The sequence below is a fragment of the Desmodus rotundus genome, chromosome 13, assembly GCF_022682495.2.
Source record: "Desmodus rotundus isolate HL8 chromosome 13, HLdesRot8A.1, whole genome shotgun sequence".
NCBI classification, from domain to species: domain Eukaryota; kingdom Metazoa; phylum Chordata; class Mammalia; order Chiroptera; family Phyllostomidae; genus Desmodus; species Desmodus rotundus.
Genome location: NC_071399.1, coordinates 70,208,688 through 70,221,090, shown reverse-complemented (window position 1 = coordinate 70,221,090; position 12,403 = coordinate 70,208,688). Strand labels below are relative to the sequence as shown.

Here is a 12,403-nt window from a genome sequence, read left to right as displayed (position 1 = left end):
CGACAAACTCAAGGCTTCATTCGTTTAGCGCCCCCTCTAGGAGAGACAGCCACTGGAGGCTGGGGACTAAAACCCGTATTTCCTTCATATCTTCTCTATTGTATGGCAGTATTGTTTTTCTAAATTAATCAGGGTTGTTCTCCTGTGTAGCCCAACATTAAAGCTGTAACCCCAAACCTATTTTTCCAAGCACTGATTGGCCCATCGCTATTTACATTTCCTTGTAATCAACTGAGAAAATACCTACTTTTTAGGTTGATTATGGAGATTCAGTGTAATATTGATATAAATGCAAAAGCCTAATGACAAAGGAGTGAGGAACACATTGTCTCAACCAGGCCCCCTGTTTCTATTGTAGGTCAGTGAATACGGCCGTGTATTGTTCCCAACGCAGACCCCGACCTCTACTAACAGGTGTGGGCATGCGTTTGTCTTTCCCTTAAAACAAAAAATACCTAATATTGGTTCATCTAAAACCTTTTGTGGCTGCATCTTCTCCAGCTGTGTCTACCTCTTTAGTAAGTCCCCTCAAACAAGACTTCCATGGAGAAAGGGCTACCTGTACACCACTTTCTTCTAACTTCCTCTTTACCAACAACCACAGACTTGTAGTGTTCCACATGCTACCTGGATTCTGGGAAGAGAAGAACAAATGAGACTCTTATTGACTTATTAAAGGATTTAGAAAAGAATTGAATGCTGTTCAAGAAATGAGGAGAATATTTGGGGAGAATATTCTTAGGCTATAATGCCAATGAAGTGACTCTTTTGTGAGAAAGTAAATTATGACACCATTCCATCTTTTTACTTATACTGCCTGAACTGTCATCAATATATTGACAAGTGTTCTTTTTAAAAATATTCTTTGACAATATCACATACAGTCAGCTACTCTCGGGCTAGTAAGAGCCACCTGCCTGGAGTCAACACACTGAGTAATTAGGAGTGATGAGTCATATAGGTACTTAGAACCATTGTGCCTTAGACAAACACGGGGACATTTAATTCCCAGGTTATTGAAGAACGGAATAATGAGCAATAATGAGAAGGGTGCTTTGAAGAAAATTAGAGTCACGGTTTATCTATTTCACTTTGTTTTAATTTTCCATGTTCAAGATATATAAAGGAAAATCATTTGTTTGCTCTTTTCCTTTTTCTTGTTGTGCCATATTTAAAATACAAGGTTCAGGTTAATATTATACATATTGTGTTTCACCAGTAGTCCAGGTTTAAAGTTTTATGCACAATTAAACTAGAATGAACATTATTTCTGTGGCAAATATATTCTAAATTCTACAAAACTGAATCAGACATGAACATTTAGGTCAGTTTCCTAAGTGGAGTCAGCTTATATTTGTGATATCAACCAAATGTCTATAACCTTGACTTCCTGTGCAATTCATAGCTACTTGAGCAAAGGGGATTAATTTTTTCAATGATTCTACAGTTTCCTGTGTTCTGTACTTTTCCTTTTACATTTATTGACAGTGTTGGTGTGGTCAATGCTGAATGGGGAGTTAAGGGAATTGGGATTACTCTATCATTATTTAATGGTGTGACTTTTTAGAAATGATTAACCTCACTGCCCCTAAATTTCATCATCAGTAAAATAAAAGGGTTGTATTATATAAAAGTAAGTCTTGCTTATTTCCATGTTTTTTAAGTCTAGACGCCAACTGTCTGTTTAGAACAATTTTTCTAAAGGCCATAATGTTAAAAAATGGAGTAAAAATGAAAGTTATTTATTCAAGGCCTTTTTGTACCAATTCAACTTTTCATAAATTGCCTATTTTCTTATTTAAACCATAATAATTTGAAATTTTCCATTGATTATGTTTCGGCCCGATTCTATGAGTTAGTGGTCAGAAGTTGAGTGTTTCAAAAGCTTTCATGGAAATCGCTCAGTGGTTTACGCGCAGGCTGATGACAGCCCCACAGTGCTCCCTCCTCCTGACTCCAGCACTGCTGTTACTGCCTTCATTCCCAGGGACTGCAATTTTAAACTGTTCAGAATGAGAATGCTGCACTTGCTGTCTATTTGATTTATTAGTCATTATCAAATTATAGTAAACTCTACTGTATGTTTTTTCAAATTTGTGGGGTTGATTTGCTAATCCAAACCTTCAAAACTAATTTAATCAATTTAAAATCTGAAAATTAGGATAAGGAATGTCTCCATTAATGGCCTTAAAGATCAATTTTCCTTTTCTCTCCAGAATGTAAATGAGTTTGAAAGGGCAAGAAAAGTCAGTTTAATGGATGTAGGAGACAAAATCACCCTTGGAATCTTCAGGCTACCCCGATTCACAATTCAGTTACTTATTCTGGTTGCTTAATACTTACTTATTTAATCATTCAAGAATGAGGGCACTCATGTTCAATTGCAATGTTTCTTTATTTAGCAAGTATGAGGAAATAAAATACCTGTAAAAATTGGTGTCAGTTTTTTAGACAGTGGTTATTTCAATAAGGATAGGAAGAAAACATAGTTAAAGAAAGGTACTGGTATTTTTAAGTTGTTGTATTGAGCCAAGAGTTCTGCTAAGACTTGGAGTGATTTCAGTTGAGTTGCAATGCAGCTTACAGTGCATCTTCCACAGAGTATTGCAGAGAGTCTGTAGGAACTGTCAGGGACAGAAAGGTCACTTCACAGTGAGGACTGTTGAGTTGAACTATGCTTTTTGATGTTTTATTCTCTGAATTGAATTGTTAGGCAAGATTAATTGCACACAGTGAGAATTTTAAATGAATGACTATGTAAGACATTCAGTTTCTCTGTATGCAACTTTGGGGGAAAAGCTAGAAGGTTTAAATGAATAAATGTATTTAGTGCACAAAATGCCTGGGTTAATTTTAAAATTCCTTCATAACAGCCTTTATTGAAAATAGAAGTCCACTTTATTCATCTGCCTTGGTTCTATTGCTTTGGGTTGAAGTAATTTAATATTCCTGCTTTCCTCTAATCTTTTAGTTCAACAGAAGTAAACAATAAGTTTCATAAATTAAAAATACACTCTTCTGAACAAGCTTAGAAGATTAAAAAAACAAGGCTGTAAACATTTATGACCGAAACAAACTAGATTGTTCAAATACTGCCATGATGTATCATGTGTATCAATATGGCCCTGATATCAGTTAGAATGCAAACAAGGTTCTAAATGATGTGCCCCTTCATTTCAGCTGGAGAATCCGCTTCACACCATCTGCCTATCAGATGGTTGGGAACCAGGGCTGCGTATTAATGCCACATGTTTGATTTTCCTCCTTCTTGTAATGGTTAGATTCATATTGCTAATAGCTGTGCATGAGCACTGTCGATGAAATTTCTGTGACGGTGGAGTGATGAGATATTTATAAGCTGCCTGTCTCTCTAAATAATCAGTAGGAAGAATGCCAGACATAAATAACTTATCAATTCTAGCTTATTAGTAATCACTACCATTGGCTATAATCTACTGCGTGTTTAAAATTGTTTCTTCTAAATTTGGGTAAAGTGGCATGGACTAATAAAAAGTCTATCATATGGAAGCTTTTAATGCAGACTATCTCTTGCATATAACTCATTTTATTTAACCATTAGGTTTTGGGAAATGCATTTTATATGGAATGTGATGTAAAAGTAGACAACATATCAAACATTTGGAAGTCATCTCGATGTCTTTGAAACCAAAGATCAAAGATTGGACCTTTCAAGTTAATGAGCAAACAAACAGATCAGAGAAAGAATTTGACAGCAATATGTCTTTTTTATTGATATTTATAATCTACAGTTGTAATCTACTCTATAACTATGGGTACTAACTTATTTGAAATAAATAGAATGGGGACACTTTTCCTTTTGTTACAGAGAGTGATCAGGATTGTATAACAGCATTTGAAGGATTTAAAGGCTGTTTGATAAAAGTTGAAGCAGAAGAAAAATGCAATCTTTGCAAAGTAAAATGAGGCTCTTAACTGGTAACAGTGCCTGCTTTCCTTCTAAGTGATAAACCCATGGATTGGTTTTAAAGATATTGAATGTGAAGTAGTGAAGGCTTTGTATCAATGTAACACAGAGTGGAGATTTAGTGAGTTTATGATAAATTTGATCGATGTAGACTACTACCTCAAATGATGTGATAGAAACGTGGCTTTTAGATCTCCATCTGTCAAATAGCTAAATTCTAACTCTGTGCTATTAAGTAGCTTTTGTCATATTTGCATTTTTGTGAGTAGCTGAACAAAAGCAAAACTAAACATAAGGAGGTGATGGGTATTATGGGTTCCTTGATGATATTTACTACCATGTGCAGAGGGCTTAGAATGTACTCATACTGTAGCACATATTGCTTTAACTGTATTCTCCACATCCCTGTGAGCTCAGAGTTGATACCTCTGATTTTAGAGATGAAGGTTTTGAAGCTGCAGGAATTATGAACTTGCTGTTGTATTCCAGATAAATTTGATGTGTGTTGTCCAATGTTTGTATGACTTTTTGGAATGCTTATTTTTTTCCAACCACTACATGTACTCCTTATATGACAGAGAATTTAGATAACTAAGAATTCCCATTCAGTCACTTATTCAACAAAAACTTTTAAAAAATTTAGTGGGCAATCAAAAAGTAAAAGTAAAGGAAGTGCAAGAAATCTATAAGCCAAGATAAAAATAATTTCTAACAATAGCCAGTTTTTTAAATATAGTTAGAACTTGCTCTGAAGGAACAGTGCAGAACAGAGCCCACAGCAAGGAATTTGTATCATAATTCAGACACTAATGACTAGCAGTGTTTCTAAATTCTGTTTTAAAAGGTATTCTTTTACATTGTAAGGGACAGAGATTTTCAAGAACAAATAGGACAGAAAAAATGAAAACAAAATATTTTTTCCTGATGGACATTTGGTCTCTATCCCGGGTCTGCTGTGCAGTCCCTTTGCCGAGGGCCAGTCGGAGGCCTAGGAGAGCACAATGTAGAACTCATTACCTTTTTCAGAAGGAAAGTGTATTTTTTAAACAAAATATTTCTCAATCCATTGTTGATGATAAAGTAGGATTTCGGTATTTTAAAATAAAGTAAAATTATACTTCTCAGTTATGTACATGTTTTTGTCTTAGTGTATGAGATAATGTAAATGTTCTTTGAGAGTATGAAAAAGTGAGATTGGTCAGGTAAAACAAATGGGTTAATTATTGTTTAGTGTAAGAGTTGGTTTTTTAGTTCTCACCCAAGGATATGTTTAGTGATGAGAGAGAGAGAGAGAGATTGACTGATTGCCTACCTCCCATATGCACCCCAACCAGGGACTGAACTCACAGCTTAGGTGCCCTGACTGGGGATTGAACCTGCAACCTTTTGGTCTATGGGACGACACTGCAACCAACTGAGCCACCTGGCCAGGGCACTGTGAGATTTTTTTTTTTTTTTTTTTTTTTTACTCATTCATCTATTTGTTCCTTTATCTGCCCTGCCCCAGAAGAAAGAAAGAAATCTGGCGAAAACTTATGAACTAAAGAATCAGAAGCAATTATTCAAGCTGTTTAAGTAATAATTACAGTATATACCCAACAGCTTTCTGAGAGTAAGTGGTTGCTGGAGGTAAAACATGCATGACTGCCGCATCGGTAACATAGAGGAGCGCTGCCTGGCCCGGCTGTCCTCCGGGCTTCTGCTGCGGTAGGCTGAGCTACAAGACTCGTTCCTACGAAGTGCAGCGCACTAGAGCAGGATGTCTCAAACCCTGACTCACTGGGCCAGCCTGCTTTTGTGTTTTAATGTTTCCGTGTTGATTTTTATGCATGCTCACTATTGAGAACCACGGCAATGACAACCTGCTTTTTAAAAATTTTTATTTTATTTTTATTTTTTAAATAAGTTTGTATTGGAAGGTGCAGATGCACTCTGGTGTGAATTACTGTCATCAAGTAATGTAAGGGCGATGAGCATCAGAATCAACCCGCTGAAGGGTAAAAACACAGATTCCTCAGTCCATCCAAGAAATAAGAGACTGTGGCAGTGACTCCAGGGAAGATAATCTCTAATTTTACCATGCACCACAGCTAGAACTGATGTAGATTATCACCTTGAGAAACACGGAATTACCTAGTTCAGAGGGATTGTTTTGATTCGGAAGAGCTGAAAGCAATGGGAATGTTGCAGTAGGGTGAGGGTGGGGTACTGAAGCGGGGAACAAAAATCTCTAGTGAATCTGAGGCAAGGGGAGAAACCTGAAAGTGAGGAAAGGGCTAGGCGGAGAGATCAAAAGGTATGGTAAATGTGATAGGCTGCCAGTGTTTGCACAAGTAGACAATTCTTGATTATACAGAAAGTGTTTTCATAGTACGAATTCTCAATGAGGGATAGATCAAAAAATAGTTATTTTGTGAATTTATTGCTCTCTCCCCCAAAGGCAACTTTTTCAGAGAATGAAATATACAATGGGACTTCTTTCTAAGTCAAGTTATAGATTCAAAGCAAAGTTTTTACAAGAGACAGCAAGTTGGGGGTTTGAGAATTCGGTCAGAGATTTGAAAGGGCCGCTGCAAGGCCAGCAGGCAGTGCGATACATGCAGGGGAGGGACTGTGAGACTGTTCTGAGCCTCTCCATCCCTAGGAAGATGGAGCTGTGGGGAGTCATGCTTTGTATTAATGAGATTTGGTACTCCTACTATATCCAAACTGCTGGTAACATAAACATGACATTGTAAATTACTTACATGGATGATGTCAAAATAATGACCATGTTTCTCCTTTGGCTTTGTAAGTCATCTAGTTTGGGAAACTTTTTTTTTTTCATTCAGTAACAATCCTTCCAAGCTTTGAGGTAATGTATTTCTGTCCTTTTGGAGTTGTAATCTAGCTGAAGGAGCTAGCCCCAAACCTCCCCTGCACCCCAGACCTTCTCTTTAAAAAAAGGGGTGAGGGGAAGAGTCCAAGGGACTGAGTTTCTTTTCCCAGATTACATGTTAGAATGACATGGGGAGCAGTAAAATCAACCCAAAATAAACAAATGCCGGGTTCCCAACCAGCATCTCAGAGCATGGAACTCAGCTATTTGCATGTTTTAAAAACCCCACAGTGACTTGGGGCTCTCAGAGGATGGCACACTCACACAGCAGGGCAAGAACACAAGTGAGGTGATCACTAGATCTGCTCCTCAGGAGCGGGTTCGGGAAGGTCAGCTCTTTCAGATGAGTTGTGAGCTGATTCTTAAAATGTCGATAACTTTCCCAGGTAGATTGAAGAGTCAGGAACCTTGGCCTGCTACTTCTAGAACATAATATTTAAGCTGTTACGCCATGGGTGCATGGGTGTGTCTGAGGCAGTGGACCAGAGAGCTTTTCTAGAAAGTGGGAATAACATGCAAAATCTGGCTTGAAAGAAGGCATGTAGTCCATTAGAGGAAATGAAAGCAGGCCTATGTGTGTCTGGAGCTCAGAGATCAAGAGGGACCTGGGGGAACAGGTGACGTCACACAGGCAGGAACTGAGCGCAGAGCACTCTGACAGCCTTGCAAAGCATCCAGCTAGCACCTAAGAGTGGCCATTGCATGTCATGATTGGATTTTTATTTTTATAAGGTTACATGGACTGCTGTATGAATAATAAGAGATTGGAGGTGGGGAAAGTGGAAGCTGTTCAAAGGTTATTGCAGGATTCCAGGAACGAGAAGGTGGCAGCTTTCACTAGGGGAAACCAGTGCAAAGGGAGAACATTGAATTTGAAATTCAAACTGAGTGAATTTGAAAGCTATCACAGAATTAAGTGTGCATGACACACACACACGTTAAATGCTATATCATTTGGAATTTTATTAGAAATGTAAAACTGGGAAAACTGTCAAGGGAAAAATAGAAGAGCACCATAAATAAGATCAGATAAATACTAAAATTATTAAAAAGTGTTTATAGAAGCCCACAGTTAATACAGTAGCTAAAGAGAAATAGAATTTTTCTAGTGGAGGGAACTGTGGCCAGCCCATGATATCCATAGCTAGGAGTGGACTTGTCTACTGAAGAACTAGACTGCAAGGCATGTCTAGTTTTTACGAAACTTGATGTGGCATTCTTCACCCAGTTTTTCTTATTTAATTCTTATATTATCCCTCTGTGAATAGAATGGCTTCACAGATGGAGAACCCATACTCAGGAAGATTTTATGGCTTCTCCAAGGCCATATCATACATAGTTATGTTTCATGCCACTGAATTAGATTCAGATATATACAATAATAGCAATCATATCTCAAGTTGAAGGTTTGCCTTTTTTATTCAAATACCATAGAACAATATTTACCTGCAGCATAAATCAAAGATAAAGGCCCGAGAAGTGTCATAACTTAGAGATGGAATAACACCAGTCAATGAAGAGAAGGGACAAGCAGAATGTACGCATTTGTGACAAGGCAAAGTTGAGGAAGAGAGATTTTCTGGGAAGCACTAAAAGACTTTTCAGAGAAAAGAAAATGTTCTGAAACATCTCTGAAGGAAATGAGTAACTGGGGAGAAAATTCAATCATAGGAAGATGAGAGAATCATTTCAAGTTGGGACTTAAAAGGCAATAAATGTTCAGCCCAGACCCGGATGAATTCTTTGCATGTAGATCAGTCAGTGCCTTTTGTAGGGGGCAGTTACCAGGTTTTCATGCAAAGGTCTCGTCTGACTGTTTTGTGTTGGGGTGAAGCTAGCCAACACCTGTTTGGTCTTATTTGAAGAAAAGGTGAACTCGTCTCATAAAAAAAAATCCCAAAACAAAACAGATTTCTAGGGAAAAAAAGACTTTCTTATAATTTCTAAAGCTATAACTTATTTGCTGTAGTAACTAGAATTGATGATTAGTGGGGAGGAAAAGGAGGAGAGAGTTGTTCAGTCTCTAATCCACCATCTGGGAGTGGAAATAAATCACACAGATAAATTTAAACCAGGCAGAAGAACTGCAGTCAGAATCTATGAAGCAGCCATAGCAAAAGACGTAGTGGGTGATGGTGGTGGTACATGCTGTCTCGTGCACTGTTAAAGTTTTATGGTGAGGAGCGATCTTTCATATATTTCAGAGTATGTTATTTTGCAGATAAGGGATGCCAAGATAAAGTGAGCTGAATTGGTAAAAGTTCCCACATTTAAAGAAAACAAGCCTTCCCCTGCTCAAAACCTCTGCTGCCTGTGCATAGCCTATGAACAAATCATGGCCTTAGTTTCCTGCTTGTTTATAATCTGGACTGAGACTCGATTTCTGACCTCATGTCCGCTTCTACCTTCTGTTCTCTGGCTGGACAGAGACATTCTGCTCTGGACAAACACCAGGCACAGTGGCTGAGTGTGCCCACTCAGGGACTAGAATTCTGGAGGACGGAAAGTCAGGGAGGTGAGTCCTGGGGCCAGGATATTCTGCCCAGAGGGCATGGCACCTGTAAAAGCACAGGTTTCAAGAGGCTCGCATGGATGGGTACCACTGGCATGTTGATCGTAGCTGGAATGTAGTATGAAAATGAGGACCCTTTGGGTGATGGGATGGGTTTACTCCTTGGGGCAAGACTTTGTGAATTAAGCTAAACAGTTCAGATATTTCCCCTGTTTGGAAGCTGTAGGGGATGTTAAGCAGGGAATGACATGTCCAGATTTGTTTGAGATGTAATTCTGGCTGCATTTCTACTACTGTCCTTCTGTGTTTGAATTATGTTTCTACTAATATTTAGTCTGGGAGTTTAGAGAGTACTCTCTTTATATCAGATTTTTTTTTAGGGAGGGGCTAGTTGGGAATGAATATATGTTTCAGAATATTGCAGAAAATAATCAGATATGTTAATATGTTTGCATGTGTGTTATATACAGTATGTGAATTATTACCTGAAAAATCAGATCTTGAATTATCTCATTTTTAATTTATTCTTTTAAGGTCTGACAGCAGCAGCGGCAGCAGCTGCCGCTGCTACCAATGCAGCTATCGCCGAAGCAATGAAGGTGAAAAAAATCAAGTTAGAAGCTATGAGCAACTATCACGCCAGTAATAACCAACATGGAGCAGATTCTGAAAATGGGGATATGAATTCAAGTGTTGGTAAGTTTTGTAATCACTGAAACTTAATGTGATCATTTTGCTACCACATTTTCTTTTCCAGAGCAAAACCATTGGTTACCCATTCAAGAAGTCCATACTTTTACCTTTGAAACAGTGTAGATTTTGAAGATACCATTTAGCATCTAATAACATGCAGTCTAAATAAATGGTTAGCATCATTACTTTTTATTATAGGACCAACTTTATGTCTGCAACTTCTGTAAGCATGGAGTTAACATCTTTCATATTACAAATATGTTTTAATTTTCAGAATTCTAAAATATTGACTATGGGTAAGGTGGTAGAAGAATATTTAAAAACAAAATCACACATTTTTTATTCTTAATGTATTTGTTATTCAATAAGAAATTTGCATTAGCAACAAAGTATATATGGTAATTATTTCTGTCTATATACAACCATTACCCATTTTCCTCATATTAAACATACTACTTGAATTTCTCTTGATAATTTTTCTTGAGGTATGTAGAAAAAGTTTATACTCACAATTTAAACCAAAGGAACAGTTTTTTTTCTTTGCAGAATTCATGTGCCTAATTTGTTTTGTCAAATACAGCTTCAGATGTGGGTTAATTATTTTATTGATATCTTTAGCATTTATGTGTGGGTGAGACAATATTTTTTTTCTGCCATGGCACCGTGTTGTTTCCTTTTAAAATGTAGAAGCCATGTTCAAAATATAATTTAACAAGAGAAATTTGGACACTATAAGATACATGTAAGATACTCTACCCAACATGTTGCCAGAGGACACAATAATTCATGGAAGTTCAGTTAAGCTTCCTGTTCCACACATCATTTTAACAGCTTATTTCTTCAGTTAATCAGCTCTCTGCTTTCAGCCCATTGGCATGCAGCTAAGGACATATGGAGGGATACCACGGATTTTAGTTATAATTATTCTTGCAGTAGTTCCACGGGACCATATACTAGACGTGAATGTTCCAGTAGGAAGTGATTTTGAAATACATATACAAAACACAAAATACCACTGCTTCAGTGATGCCAAAGAGTGTCTTCTAACGTAAAAAGAGGGAAAATAGAACTTTTCAGGAGAACTACAAGGGGCAAATAGAAAAGGAGTGGCGGTAGTGGGTTTGATTTGAGAGTAGGTTACAAAGAAGGTAGCGGGAATTCTGAGAACCGACAGGGAGAGAGTTGGAAGGCATGACTTTCACACTGAAGGAGACAAAGGGAAACGTCAGCGCTTGCATTTGGGGTGCTTCCGGTGAGAAGACAGGAGGCAGCAGATTGCTTAGATCACGGTTTACATGTATAAATTTAGACTTTTAAAAGTTAAAAACTTGTAGTGACTGTATGATCATCCGAAAGGAGTTACTGCTCAGCTGAGGTGTATGGGAGAAAGAGAAAGGGAGTTTTCTGAAAGATGGGGAAAAAAATGGGGAGGTTTTAAAATGGGGGAAATAAGTCAACCTAAAAAGGCGTATATAAATTTATCTATCTGGCATTTTAGAAAAGGCAAACCTATAAAGATAGAGAACGGGGCAGTAGTTGCAAGAGGTGAGAGGTGAGTGTAATGGTAAAGGGAAAATTTTCGGAGTTATGGAATATTTATGTGTCTTGAGTGTGGCGGCGGCTACATGAAAAAAGAGTTAAAATTCATAAAACTACATCATTTCTGTCCAAGAAGTCAATTTTACCATGTTAATTTTAAAAATAAATTAATATCTTTTTAAATAAAAAAGTAAAAAACGATGTCCTGACAGGTATGGCTCAGTTGGTTGCACGCCGTCCTGCAAAGGGAAAGGTCGCCAGTTCTATTCCTGCTTAGGGCGCACACCTGGGTTACTGCCCGTCCCTGGTGGTGGCGCATGCAAGAGGCAACTGATCGATGTTTCTCTCATACACAGTTATTTCCTCCCTCTCTTTCTCTCTCTCTTCCCCCTCTCTAAAAATAAATAAATAAAATCTTTTTAAAAAGTTAAAAATGATTGAAGTAAAATGAATTATAATTCTCTTTTTAGAACTATTAATGACATATTAAAAAAAAATAGAAGTCTTTGATTTTAGCCTGTAAAATAGAGCAACCATAGACACGTTGTTTAATTTAATTTTTATTAATTGATTTTTATTTGAGAGAGATAAATAGATATCAATTTGTTGTTTTAGTTATTTATGCATTCATTGCTTGATTCTTGTATTTGCCCTGAACAGGGATTGAACCCAAACCTTTTCGTATTGGGATGATGCTCTACCCAACTGAGCTACCTGGCCAGGACCAAAAAAATTGACATTTTTATAAATAAATAATTGAGCACTATAAATTTTAATTAGCATTTGAAAACATAACCTAGATTGTTTTTAAATTTTTAGAAGAATAAGACTTGAA

The 12,403-nt window shown here is 37.3% G+C and overlaps 1 protein-coding gene across 1 annotated transcript in view; it reads left to right on the top strand.

Moving 5' to 3' along the window:
* Nucleotides 1–12,403, top strand: part of DACH1 (dachshund family transcription factor 1) — a 393,810-nt gene that overhangs the window by 205,787 nt on the left and 175,620 nt on the right. Inside the window, exon 3 of the mRNA XM_045201919.2 lies at nt 9,871–10,032. Within this exon, the coding sequence (XP_045057854.2) occupies nt 9,871–10,032 (162 nt within the window). The remainder of the gene's footprint in view (nt 1–9,870; nt 10,033–12,403) is intronic.